The 14121-nt window shown below is 38.7% G+C and overlaps 1 protein-coding gene across 3 annotated transcripts in view; it reads left to right on the top strand.

Moving 5' to 3' along the window:
• Window positions 1-8016, top strand: part of pdgfab (platelet-derived growth factor alpha polypeptide b) — a 22677-nt gene extending 14661 nt beyond the window's left edge. Inside the window, exons 5-7 of one of the 3 annotated variants that reach the window (XM_067382620.1) lie at window positions 4294-4423; window positions 4918-5045; window positions 6488-8016. In XM_067382620.1, the coding sequence (XP_067238721.1) occupies window positions 4294-4423; window positions 4918-5000 (213 nt within the window). In that variant the 3' untranslated portion in view covers window positions 5001-5045; window positions 6488-8016. The remainder of the gene's footprint in view (window positions 1-4293; window positions 4424-4917; window positions 5046-6487) is intronic. The other 2 variants (XM_067382619.1, XM_067382621.1) reach the window with 2 other exon arrangements.
• Window positions 8017-14121: the final 6105 nt, after the last annotated feature.

The raw sequence follows: 14121 nt of genomic DNA, 5'->3' as shown, positions 1-14121 counted from the left end.
TTTCACCTCATTTCCCCTCCTCTCTCTCTCTTGCTATAGTCCTGGTGTACACTACTAATGGTTTTTCCAGAACTGCTGTGTTGCAGTTTGTGTCTATTAGCCTTGCGCACACACACACACACACACACACACACACACACACACACACACACACACACACACACACACACACACACACACACACACACACACACACACACACACACACACACACACACACACACTCTCTAGCATGCGAACATCATCACACAGTACTACAACAACAGGTGCTGCAGTGTACTGGGGGAGGGGAGAGGAGCTGGAACCCAGACAGAATAAACCTCATTTTACAGTGAGGGGACTCAGACCTGCAGTGTGAGTGAAAGGCCACATTTAAACATTAGTTATCACAGCAGAAAGCTGAAAGGGAGATATCATGAAAAACAGGATTGATATTTGATGTAGGCTAGTATGCAGACAGATTATACAAAATACAAACTTATATAGTCCCAAAACTGTTTGGGATTATAGAATGATATTTTTAAACAACACGTTATTGTTTTAGCCCTACTGAAATCTTGAAGTTCAGGTACTCTAAACACAGTTACTGCCTCCAATCCCAGGGTCGCTGCTCATTTGCATGAAGTTGACCTCTCAATGGTCACATTGCCTCAAATTAGCAAGCAACATATGACTTATTTTTCCCAATTGTTTAGTCTCTGCGAGTTGTGGAATTATATCTTTTAAGATACAGTAGCAAACACTGTGGGTGGAAAATAGTTGTTAAAAAATGAAATCATGAATACCTTAGGTCAGGAAAACAACTCTGATACGGGTTTGAAATGACATGAGTGTGAGTAAAAGATGACAGAAGTTGCTTTATTTGAATATCTGTTTAATCTCTTCTTGATGTCTCTTTATATGGTTTTCTGGGAGGTTTGAGATTTCGTATCACTCGATCTCTGAATCAGCACACCTGAATCCAAACTGAGCAAATTGGAAAACTTATCCTCTGCATCAACAATGAACAAGGCAGCGGTGGGACCTTGAAGTAGGAACATCTAGATAGGCAGCTGTGTGCGTGTGGGTGCTGTTTATTTTATTTTCATCTCTGGTTAATCAGACTGCTAAAGTTACTAAATCCGGCACACCGCTGTTCTTTCCTAATGAAGAGGATATTCCTGATTTGGAATGTTTGCAAGTGAGTGCAAGAATATAGCATGTGATGTGGTTCAAAAGGTGAGTGTTTATATGTTTGGATGAGCTGGATTTAGATTTCTCCTTTAGAGGTTGGTGAAGGGAAATCATACATGGCTTATTCTGGCACTGGAAGCAATAAGGTGTGTTGCGAGTGTTGATTTTGGGTATTAAAGAGCCTCAAATGGCCCAGGTTAGTGAGGATACGGGCCCCATCTCTGACGCAAACGCTGAGGAAACACAAATAGTGCTAATTCAAATGAACGTAGTATTAATATAGAAAATGAAAAAAGCAGAATATTCCAAAAGACCCTGTTGTATCAGAGTGGAAAGGCTGATGTACAGTACAGTATCTGACAAAGAATGAAAAACATAGCTCTGTGTTTAGAGATTCACTTACAGTAAACTACAGTAGCTTACAGTAAGACGAAGAAATGCAATTCTCCTTATCTCTCTTTTATCTTTGTTTGTTTTTGTTTGCAATGTGGTGGGCTGTAATTGCTGTCACATCTATAGTGTTCTTTCTATCTTTTCACTCTCGGCCTTTCTGCTGGTGTTTAGGGACAGATTTAAAGGGCTATGACAGGAAGTGCACAGATTAGATCACCTTTTCTCCTTATCTTCATGATTGTCTGAGTGCCAGTGTGTGTGTTTTACAGCAGAGATTTCGCCCATACTCTTTCTGTAACTCTAGACATGCAGGTCATGAGATAAAAGTTTCCCTTATTTTCCCCCCTCCCAGCATCCCTTGTTCCTGTTCAGGCCTCTCTTTGTCACTCACTCAATAAGAACGCTTGCTCCCCACACCCCTCTTTCTTTTCGGGTCGCCCCACCAGTCGTCTGCCTGCCATCGGACCCCCGCTCTTTCCGCGGCTCTCGGTTTCGCTTTATCCGCAGCGTTTTGTCATCAGATTTACCCACTGACAGATGTGCAGCAAAACTGCCTGTCCCCTGGCTACGTTTCCATTTCCCTTTGTTCTCATGCTAATTACCCATGATGCACCTCTCCTGATGCCCGTTCTTTCTCTCACCCTTTCTTTATCGACCTTTCTTGCGGGGAAATCCCAATGCCAATTATCCGAACCCTGGACAATAGTCCTCACAGAGCGCAGGGCAAGTCAGAGGGGGTTGGGTTTGCTGGAGCCGGGGCTGGATCAGATGTCACACCATTAGTGCGCTGCGCTGGGATTTCGCAGGGCTTTCATTGCGGCGTAAAGCACAGTGGTTTATAAATAGAGCTTGGAAGGGCCTCCTGAGAAACTTGGTGCTTTTTATAAAGCACATTCGAGTATGTGGGTGATCGCATGTGTGAAGTTTAGGCATAGTCACGGCGGACTTCAAACCGAGATGCAAAGGCAATGATAAATTGAATTTGAATGGAAATATTGGGGCGGGGGCAACAAAGGATGATGTGAGGACTCTTTTTTTTTTTTTAGCATTATGACCCTTTCCTGAACCCCTTACCCAACCCCCTGACTGGTTCTCAAGCTCCTCAGTGTCTGTCTCACCCATCATCCTCAGTCACAGAACATTCTTGCACGCCACGGGCTGTTTTAGACTTGGCTCTGTAAATATAACCAAGCGCAAGAATGTCCAAGAGGAGGGAGAGGTGGGCAGCAGACAGAGGGAAAGAGGCATAAACCAGTAACAGGGTGGAAAGAGAGACTGCAACTGGCCTGTCTCACTGTCTCTCGCTCCCAACCTTCATGTATGCTATAGGTTTGTGGGAGTTTCCAAGTGTTGCATCATTTCTTCCATAATGTTAAACCAATTGCACTTGCATGGTAGAGTTTTTATTTGCACTCTGTGAGTCATGCACTGAATTTAGTGATTGTGTTTGAAACCAGAAAAATATGCACACAAATGCTTGTTGAGAATATGTCAGTCAGATTGCAATATTTAGGGCATGATTCCTCAAATCCAGCCCTGGAGTGCCACTGCTTTGGAGAGTTTAGCTCTAACCCTAATCAAAGATACCTAAGCAAGCTAATCAAGGTCTTCAGAGATACTACATAAATGCAAGTAGGTGAGTTTAATCAGGGTTTGAGCAAAACTTTGGAGGGTAGTGGTCCTTGGTTTAGGGTTTATATAAACAGAACTAATATGCATTACTGTGGCAGTTCGGTCACTTCCTAGGTCATTCCTGATGGAGTAAGAGGATTACTTTTTCGAGGAGGAGTACCATTCCTCACCGCACTATGAGGAACCTCTTTAGCAACCCATAAAACCAAACTTCTACCAAATTAAGTGTTTATTTCCCTAATAAAAAAAGACCTCTTAAAAACTTAGAGGTGATTCACACAGAATGCAAGTTTTGCATTTAAAACAAAAGTGAGGCGTGGGCAGTGAAATGGGAAAAATTGCAATGCCATTTTTTTTTTTTTTTTAAACTTGAGCATCACATTTTGGAAAATTGAAAAGCAGCACAGTGGAATGTAGAGGTCTGCTACCCGACCCAAGCCGACAGTTACGTGAAGTGTAATTCTTACAAAGCTGTTTTGGCATATTATAGAAAGAATACAGGTACATCTCTACAGCGCTGGATTTCGGATTCGGGTTAAACTATAACAGTACCGGTCGGGTTTGGGTTGGGTCAAACGATCGCAGGTACGGGCCGGGTTTGGGCCTCAGTTTAAAGCTTATCCACCTCTAATGGAATGCAGAAACAAGTTCTGTGTGAACGCCACCTTAGACCAGCATTAATTAAACGAACAGAATAGGCGTAAACCTATACCCACCCACCTACTATGAATACTGACAGCCAAGCATTAGCAGAACAGTGATAAGAAATGGAGGCCTAAGCGTTAAAATTAGCACAACAAAAGACATGAGTAGACCCCTGAGTAAGGCTGTGTGGTTATTTTGAGTTTAGTGTGCTGCAGTGGGGCGTTAACTGTGCAACATGTAACTGTTTTGGGCTTATTGCCCAGGAATTGTTCAACATACTTTCTCCACCATTTGGCAGCGTTAGCCAGTTAGCTGAGCTAACTGGTCACGTACCCTATTGGTTGAGAATCTGTGCAGCTAAAACATCAAATTTGAACTATGTATGGCAAAAATATACACTTTTAGACATACAGAGCTGAGATGATAACCCAGTGTTTCTTTCTTCTCCAGGTGGCGAAGGTAGAGTTCTCATCTCGTAAGAAAGCGAAATTGAAGGAGGTGCTTGTCCGGTTAGAGGATCACCTGGAATGCGTGTGCACGTCACAGCATCACGTGATGGAGCATGTGGAAGCAGACACAGGTATATATGTCATACACACATACAAAGAATGTTTAGCCTGATCTTTGAATGACTATTTGGTTATGGAGTGTGCACTCAGCGGTCTATGGCATTGTGCTGTCACCACAGACAAACACACCTGTTGGTCAGTCTGCTATTGCCAAACGTCAATGTTTGTGTGAGCTTGTCTTTTACTGTGCTGGCCAATGATGCAATTGAATGGATAAGAAAGACCACAGGTATGTGTGAATGCTGAAGCATGTAGAAGTGTGTCTGAGGTTTCTCCTTCAGGTTCAACAGGTTTCTGCTTTCGTGTGCCGAGATAAAAGGGTTGGAAGCTCATAAGGCTCAAATATTTATGAAGTGCAATTACAGTCTGTTTTACACCTCCCCGAGGCCATAAATTCTTTCTTTATTTCTTTCTTTCTTTCTTTCTTACTTGGTTTCTTTTTTTTCCTACTCAACACACTCTGCCCATCATCTACTTGCACCCTTCCCCAAACTTGTGTTTCCAGGCCCACGCACAGTTAAAAATGGTAAAAAACGGAAACACAGAAAGCATGCAGTGGCAGCACAGATCAACAAGGATATTCAGTAAAAGGCAAACATTTCCTAACACTCCGCGGACCAAAATATTCTGCAGGTAGGAGAGCTGTAGGCAGAACCGCTGCCACTTCTCAACCAATCATCAGCATGAACCAATCAGGAGAAAGAGAGAGACGTCCAATCAGAGTCACGCAACACTGAACTAGAGAGTCTTTTGCACTGTGCTGTTTTCGCTTTGCTGCATGTGTCATGGGTTTGTCTGTTTGATGCAACTTATTTCTTGAAATCAGACTGTGTTCACCATGTTATAATTTAACTCTGTTCCAAAACCAAGTGAGCTGCCTTGCTGTTCACTGCCTATTTAGGCAGCTACCTTGTAAAGCCCTGGGTATACTTTGTTTTTTATACAATCGAATGCAAAGTCTTGCAAATTATATTTCACTTGACTCGTACCATACACAGGCATTTGATGCATGCACAGTTTTGAGCAATCTCCCGCCACCCATGTAAATATATTTGTATTCTTTCACACTAGAGTTGTACAAATGAAGGGTACTTTCTAACCTCTTCACACAATCTGTCCTCTGTATAGGCCTCCATTGACGCTGTAGCTTGCATGTGTTCCGGTCTGTTCTGTTTATGCAATTTTTCTTCAACTACCTTGTTAATCGACGCCTCCAGGGCACGGTTGCCACCTTATGGATAAACTAATTACTGCAAAAAAAATTTAAATGCGCATATACCAAGTACACGTGGTATGCGCGTAATCTTCTGATGACGAAATTTGCATCACGCGCACTTGTATGCTGACCCATATGTATGCTTAAAAAGTGAACTATACTTTGGGCTTAAGGAAACATCATAACTAAAATGGAAGTTACTTCTTTTGGAAAGACTTTCATAAACAGCAACTACACACCCCACTCAGAAGCTCGACTTTATTCCAATAAATGAATTGTTAGCATAGCCTGTTGCTAAGATAATTATAAAATATTTGAATACGAGTATAAATAGCACACATATATTGGGTAAAGACACTTCAGCATTGAATGAAATATAAGTACTTTGCTTATGATTGCTTTCTTTGTGAAGCATTGCTGCATTAAGTTGATCAAAATGGGGTAATTTAGAAAGCAGCATATTTTGAAAAATAGCCTTTATTTCAGCAGTGTGTCTATGATGCTTTAAAATACTGCCTAGCTAGGCAGCTCACTAGATTTTTGGAAAAGAGTTTGTGTGCCTTAATTTTGAGTGTTTGTGAATGAAAATGTGTGGATTGATGGTTTGGTGAAGTTGATCACACAGATTGTGTCTTTCACATTGGTCTTTCTTTGTTAAATGTGCACAGATTGCCTGATAACACACATTAAAATAAAATCACTGTGTGGTGGTGTATGTGTCACTCAAACACAAACCGCATGTCTTACTAAGGAAAAAAATCAAATCAATCATCAGTCAAATAACTTTAAAACTGCACCAAATTCAACCAAAAAGCAGTTGTTTGTTAACAGCTGTTGTGTATTCTTTCTCTCCCTCCAGTGGACATGAGGTGAAACCACATCAAGCGAGCGATTGAAAGACAACAGCGGCTACGTAATGTTCCAGCAGCACTGGGACTTCGACCTCTGAATTCTGTCCCTACTGACCCATTGCTGTTCAAAAAAAAGATACTGTATCCAGAGGAACATTATACACAAACACAACACCAAAGGTGCTTTCTATGTACTCTGTCAAACACTGAAGACAAACAAGATTGGTATTCAGTTAATTATTAAGTGGTCAAACACTGGGCGGAAATGAAACTGAAAGGGATGATGTTTGTGTCGTCTCTCTGTTGTTTTTGTATACAACTCTCGTAAAGGTCAAAGATGAGGAGAAAGTCTTCTGGAGAACACTAAGACCATGAACTTCACATGCTTGGGTTTGGATGCACTCAATCGGGAGTCTAGATGCCCTCGAAGGATGGACTAATTCAATGGACTCCAGTCGTTTAAAAAGAGGAAGAAGATATTAAGGGATGTACTGTCATATAACCTTGCTAAAATGGACGCTATTTTTTTGTTGTTCTCTACCTTAGTCCTCTTGGGTCCAGAACATTTAAACTGCTATTTCCAATGTGCCTCTAGAAAGTTTTGTCCTTCCGAAGAGCTCAACTGCGTGTCCATGAACAAAGACTTACAGACGGCAGTGTTTGCAGTCATTATGCCAGAATAAAGTATTTATGTATGCAATCTCTCTTTCTCATCCTCTCCATTTCTCAGTCCAATGTAAGAGGAGCTCATCTTCTTTGATCTGGAAGTATTAGCAGTGTCATTTTCTCAATATTTCATTTCATTCTTGCTTATATTTTACAGTATATCTCAAAACTAGGTTTTTTTCCTGGAAATATGTCATAAGAAGACATGCAAGAGACAGTTATGGAAAGATGCTTTATTTTTGTTAAAATATATTTATAATGCTAATGTAGAATCAAGCAGGAAGTATGTTTATGTATTCATTATTGTGGTGTAATGGTTGTATGATGGGATGAGATGACCCTTTGAGAGTAAATGCTATACGGTATCAACAGGTTGGCCATCACACAAGGTCTGATGGCATCATTAGTCATAAGATGTTGGTTCATAATTTCCTCCTTTACTCACCGTAACACAATAGTTAATGCTATCATACAAACATAGACAAAGGTCATTCAAATAACCAATAAACACTTACCTTAGGTATGAAGCTTTGTAATAAATAAACAGATCAAAACAAATACAGAGTTCATTTTTATCATATTCACTTCAATTTCAGATCATGTTTATTTGATTTCTGAAGGACACACCATTCACATCGGGCCTTAGATTTCCAATTTCTGTGCAAATTGTTCTTTCTTATGTCTTGTTTGTGAAATTAAATTGAATGTGTATGTAGAAATGTACAATGTACATTCCCTCAATTTACACAGAAATGTGTTCACTGGTCATGAATGAAACCTGTTGGAGAAGAAAAGGCAAGAAAAAATGTTTGTTATACAAGCCTATTATATGTATTACACCATTAAACTTAAGTGTGTTTACATGCACAAACTTAAACTGATTATGCTTAATAATCAGACAATGTGTAAACAGTTTATGAACTTTTCCCAATAGATGAACTCAGTTTAGGAAAAACCTAATTGCCTTATATAGTTTTTTGCCCAAGACCCTGTTTTCACACTGCATTCAAAGTGTTCGTTCACCCAAAAATGAAAATTTCTGTCATTTATTACTCATGTCTATTTACTTTTAATATCATAAATGTGGTTGTGCATGTAAACAAACACAAAGTTTCTTGGGCAGCAAAATGTTAGATGGTATTTAACAGGAACTTTTGTGCAATCAGCACTCTAAGAGATGAGTTTGTGCATTGAAATCTCTTTCCAGGGCTGTATTTATGACATTTACAGTCTACTGCAAAAGTGCTCAAGTAGGAGCTTTCATGTTCTTCCAGGCAGGTTGTTGACTCTGGCTTGAGTTGTGTCTTGCTGCAGGGACTCCACTGGTTCTTGTCATTTTTGACACATGCCAGACACATGGAGCAGTCCTGGCACTGCCTCTATAATAAAGTTCAGCACTTTGTCACACTCCTGACCCCCAAGTGGCATGTCTGGCCATCTAAAGAGCACCTGGATGTCTGATTCACTGTGAATAACAGCAACAATCTGGAGACGGTTGAGGGGGTGGAGCAAAGCTTTGACTTGTTTTAATCTTTGTGCCTTAACCCTCATGTTGTGTTCGGGTCAATTTGACCCGAACACCAATTTTCTTTTTCCCGAAAATACTAGTTAATGTTATCGCTTTGGACTGAAACTTAGTGACTTTGTTCCCAAAGGGTATAACTAAATCTCAATATTTTTTTGGACATTTTCTTAATTTTTTGTGGGGGTTTTGTTACCTTGTTACACTCGTGGTGTTCCCGGTCAAAAATGACCGGCCCATAAAAAATAGCTTATAAATCACTCATTATACCATATTTTCACCCAATCTTGGATTCAATCTTTTTGTCAACTTGTTCTCTTTCAATTAGGACTGGTTTTATATTTCTGTTTGCATCTGATTAATCGTGGGCCTCATTTATCTGAGAGTAGGCATCTCATTTTTTGAGTAAATTTTTTAAAATTTTTGAATAATTTTGGAAATATTAAATAAAATCTGAAGAAAATTGGTATTGTTGATCACACTAGTCTACTCTAATGTTTCACCAGGAATTTTGTTTTGAAACTTTTGTTTTGTAAAAAATATGGCACATAGTCACACTTGTGGTGTTCCCGGTCAAAAATGACCGGCCTATAAAAAATAGCTTATAAATCACTCATTATACCATATTTTCACCCAATCTTGGATTCAATCTTTTTGTCAACTTGTTCTCTTTCAATTAGGACTGGTTTTATATTTCTGTTTGCATCTGATTAATCATGGGCCTCATTTATCTGAGAGTAGGCATGGTCAAAAATGGTCACAATGGCCGACCGACCATTGAAAGTGAATGGGAGAGACTGAAAATAACAGAACAATTTAGTTTTCAGGAGCATGTTCATTATTTTCATGTACATATATGAGCATATGTGCTTGCAAACATCGAGCCCTTGGACCTGTGCATGTATCGATACATTTATACACACGCTACCCAGACACACACACGTTAAAACATACAAACTTTTTTGAGTATTACACACATTCTTTTCCACAGAGAGAAATTTGATCCTACCCTAACCTGCATCTAATATACATTTATCCATCTGACATTACCACACACACACACACACACACACACACACACACACACACACACAAACACAAACTGGCCGTGACTGCAGTGACCCGGCTTCAAAAGAAGAAGGATTTGCTTTATAATTAAAATTACCTGATAATTCACTCACCCCATGTCTTTCTTTCTTCAGTTGAAAGGAAAATAAGGTTGAGGAAAACTTTGCAGGATTTTTCTCCATATTGTGGACTTCACTGGAGTACAACGGGTAACTTCTTCATGAGTTTGACAACACATGTGCTGCAAAAGTTCACAACGCAACCAAACACAGAAACGCGCTGCAAAAGTTCACAACGCAACCAAATACAAAAACGCGCTGCAAAAGTTCACAACGCAACCAAACACAGAAACGCGCTGCAAAGGTTCACAACGCAACCAAATACAAAAACGCGCTGCAAAAATTCACAACGCAACCAAATACAAAAACGCGCTGCAAAAGTTCACAACGCAACCAAATACAAAAACGAGCTGCAAAAGTTTACATGCACAGGTCCAAGGGCTCGATGTTTGCAAGCACATATGCTCATATATGTACATGAAAATAATGAACATGCTCCTGAAAACTAAATTGTTCTGTTATTTTCAATCTCTCCCATTCACTTTCAATGGTCGGCCATTGTGACCATTTTGACCATGCCTACTCTCAGATAAATGAGGCCCACGATTAATCAGATGCAAACAGGATATAAAACCAGTCCTAATTGAAAGAGAACAAGTTGACAAAAAGATTGAATCCAAGATTGGGTAAAAATATGTTATAATGAGTGATTTATAAGCTATTTTTTATAGGCCGGTCATTTTTGACCGGGAACACCACAAGTGTGACTATGTGCCATATTTTTTACAAAACAAAAAGTTTCAAAACAAAATTCCTGGTGAAACATTAGAGTAGACTAGTGTGATCAACAGTAGCCATTTTTTTCATATTTTTTTTTTTAATATTTCCAAATTTACTCATAAATTATTTGTTTTTACTCAAAAAATGAGATGCCTACTCTCAGATAAATGAGGCCCATGATTAATCAGATGCAAACAGAAATATAAAACCAGTCCTAATTGAAAGAGAACAAGTTGACAAAAAGATTGAATCCAAGATTGGGTGAAAATATGGTATAATGAGTGATTTATAAGCTATTTTTTATAGGCCGGTCATTTTTGACCGGGAACACCACAAGTGTGACTATGTGCCATATTTTTTTACAAAACAAAAGTTTCAAAACAAAATTCCTGGTGAAACATTAGAGTAGACTAGTGTGATCAACAATACCAATTTTCTTCAGATTTTATTTAATATTTCCAAAATTATTCAAAAATTTAAAAAAAATTACTAAAAAAATGAAATGCCTACTCTCAAATAAATGAGGCCTATGATTATTCAGATCCAAATCAAAATATAAAACCAGTCCTAATTGAAAGAGAACTTGTTGACAAAAAGATTGAATCCAAGATTGGGTGAAAATATGGTATAATGAGTGATTTATATGCTTTTTTTTATGGGCCGGTCATTTTTGACCGGGAACATCACATGTGTTATAGGGTTTTGAACACAACCTGAGGGTTAATGTTTGTTTTGTATTTGTAACCATGAGTCATGCAGCAGTCTGTCTGGTACAACCCATATTCACTTTCTACAACATCATGGGTGTTTGACTAAAATATATACAGTTGGGCTGAAGTTGCTATTTTGTGGTTTCAATTACAACACAATTAACCAAATTTGTAGGGCTGGTGGTATATTTATTTATCCAGTGGTGTGTGACCTGACTTAGCTCTTTAGCTACTGCGGTTTTGTTATTGTTCCATGGCACTCTCTCGTTTTGGCAGCTGGGTGATTTAGATTGTTATGTTCAGGTGCTGGAACCTGCAAGTCTGTTCAGTGTTTCTATACTGAACTGCTTGTATGTTTCGACAATGCAATTCACTTCTGTCAGTTGCTTAAATTGTGGCATTCTCTGGTCACACGCACATTCTACTGTTGTCCCAATAGGAAGTACATCCCAACCGTAGCCTTTTCCACCTTTTTTTTGTAAAGTGCATTCCTACATGACATCTTGCATGTCTGGAGTTGTACAATAACAGGACGTAGGATCAAGGGCAATCATGTGTGAAATACAGAAACTTTATATGGAAAAGTAGTCTGATTAGTGAGCAAGTGTAAGAACAATATTTCCTGAGTCATACAAATATAACAATGATTCCTTGCTCATTATAGATGGACCCAATTTCTAGGTCAGAGTTTGTACATCACAGATTTATAAGCGTCTAGGGGTGCATGATGGAACTGCAGGTGAGATTGTGAATAAAATGCCAATGTAAAAATACATAAATAAATAATATTGTGGTGTTTCTAATAAAACGATCACTTTATTCTGATCTAAGTTAAATTTATTATTAATTATAAGTTAATTATTGTTATTGACAGGTTGGAAACTTGGCGTATACTTTAAGTAAATAATTTAGATAAGGTTTCATATAAAAAAGAAAAGTTCCCCACAACTGCACTACATTTTTCTCCTTACTCTATACCAACCACTCCTGTAGCATCATGTTACCCATGGCCAACTACAAATAAACCTGTAATTTTTTGGAAACTGGGTAAGATTTGTTAGAGGAGTCCATTGTATTTAGAAATTTGTATAAGAATTACTTGCCATCCAATCATGGCAGTAGCTCGGAGGTTAAAGCAGCATCTAAATGGCATTCAATTAAGCATTTTGTTAGACAAAAAGCCTCTTAATTATGTCCAATTTGCCCATGGAAATGTGCCACTTCTAATTCACTATCTGGCACATCCCCTTATAGGTGCAAAGTCAAACCACTGTCCTTTAGAATAAGTGTTTACTTTGAACAACTACATCACTGTCAGCATAGACCCCATGTATAGTTTATTGACATTTGAACAGTTATTTAAAGTCACAATCTATTTACATTTTGACTGTATATGTTCATTATGGAAATCAGATACCAAAGTGTACTATATGACCTGGTGACGTAGCAAAATTACACTTGTTGCATTTTAAGAAACTTATTCCTAGAGATTATAATTGCAAGGTGGTGAATTGGGCAATGCTCACCCTAAAGGGTGCATTCAAAGATTGTAGACACTGGCTGGACAAAGCTCAAAACCCCTTCCTGCTGGTGACAGACCTTGAGTATATAATGGTTGCCAAGAGGTAAAATCCCAAACAAGCGACTCTGTTTTGTACCCTTTCAAACAAAACTCTAACATCATATTATACAAAGGCACAGGTATTTTCTAGACAATCTGAGGGTCAGACAAGGAAAACAGTTACAAAACAGTCATATTTTTAACAGTCATATTCTGCTTGGTGCGGCACAGAAATTACACACTTGAAGGTGAAGTGTGTAATTTCTGCTGTGATTCTATGGTGATGTTGTGTAAATCCTCCCACTTTCATTGCATCTCTTTTCATTCTGCTGATACACATTTTTTTCTCTCTCCCTGCGGTTGGCTTTGGCCTATCCTAGACAGGAACAGTGGACACTGGACAGTGGACATGAGACTCTGGTCAAGACATCCTGGCTCCAGGGCCTCTGCACAGTCTGTATGAAACCTGGAATGTGAATATGAGTGCATGTAAATGTGAGAGGACACACACAGAGGTATCATTTCCCCAAGACCTCACACAGTGACAACAACTATTTATTACCAATAACCTTCCTGGTGCCTCTGAGTATGCTGAATAATGGAGTGGTGAAGGTATTACCTTTATAGTAAGATGATCAATCAATGCTAATGTCAGCCTCCTATGTTTAGTAAACATCACTTCCTCTTAAAGATGTGTACATGTAAATAAACAGCATATACAGTGGCCCCAAAAAGTATTTGAACACTTTTAGGTACTGGTAAGCCACACTTAAAAATGTCTCAATTTCACTGCATTAGATACAAATTATCAAACCAAGTGGCATGTGCAAACAAATGATGCCAGAGCTTTTCATAGAGCTAACTTAACTTTTTTTTGTCACTTTTTCAAACATTTTAACTAACTGGTCTTAGGTTGTTGTTGATAATTTTATGTCAGCCCCCCTTAAGTTCACATTAACATGTTCCACAGACTTTGAGAACCAAAATGTCCAAGACTTTTTATCTTCATTTTGAACATCTGCATGCATATACATAAATACATTAGAATACACATATATCTATTGCTTCATAGTTTGAAACTTCATTTTGTGAAAATTTTCTACTGAAAAATGTTTGTGCAATATATTTTGAAAGAAAAAAGCCCCTTTTTTGATATTTTTTAAAATAATGCAAAGACATTTAAAGATTCTTAATTGTGACTTTAGTGTCCACTTTTAGGAGCACTGTATCCGTACACAAATAAACAAAGATGCATGCTGACGCTATTTAAGGAAGC

The sequence above is a fragment of the Chanodichthys erythropterus genome, chromosome 3 (genome assembly GCF_024489055.1).
Source record: "Chanodichthys erythropterus isolate Z2021 chromosome 3, ASM2448905v1, whole genome shotgun sequence".
Lineage (NCBI taxonomy): Eukaryota > Metazoa > Chordata > Actinopteri > Cypriniformes > Xenocyprididae > Chanodichthys > Chanodichthys erythropterus.
The sequence above is the reverse complement of the archived record's forward strand: the minus strand, read 5'-3'. Positions and strand labels throughout refer to the sequence as shown.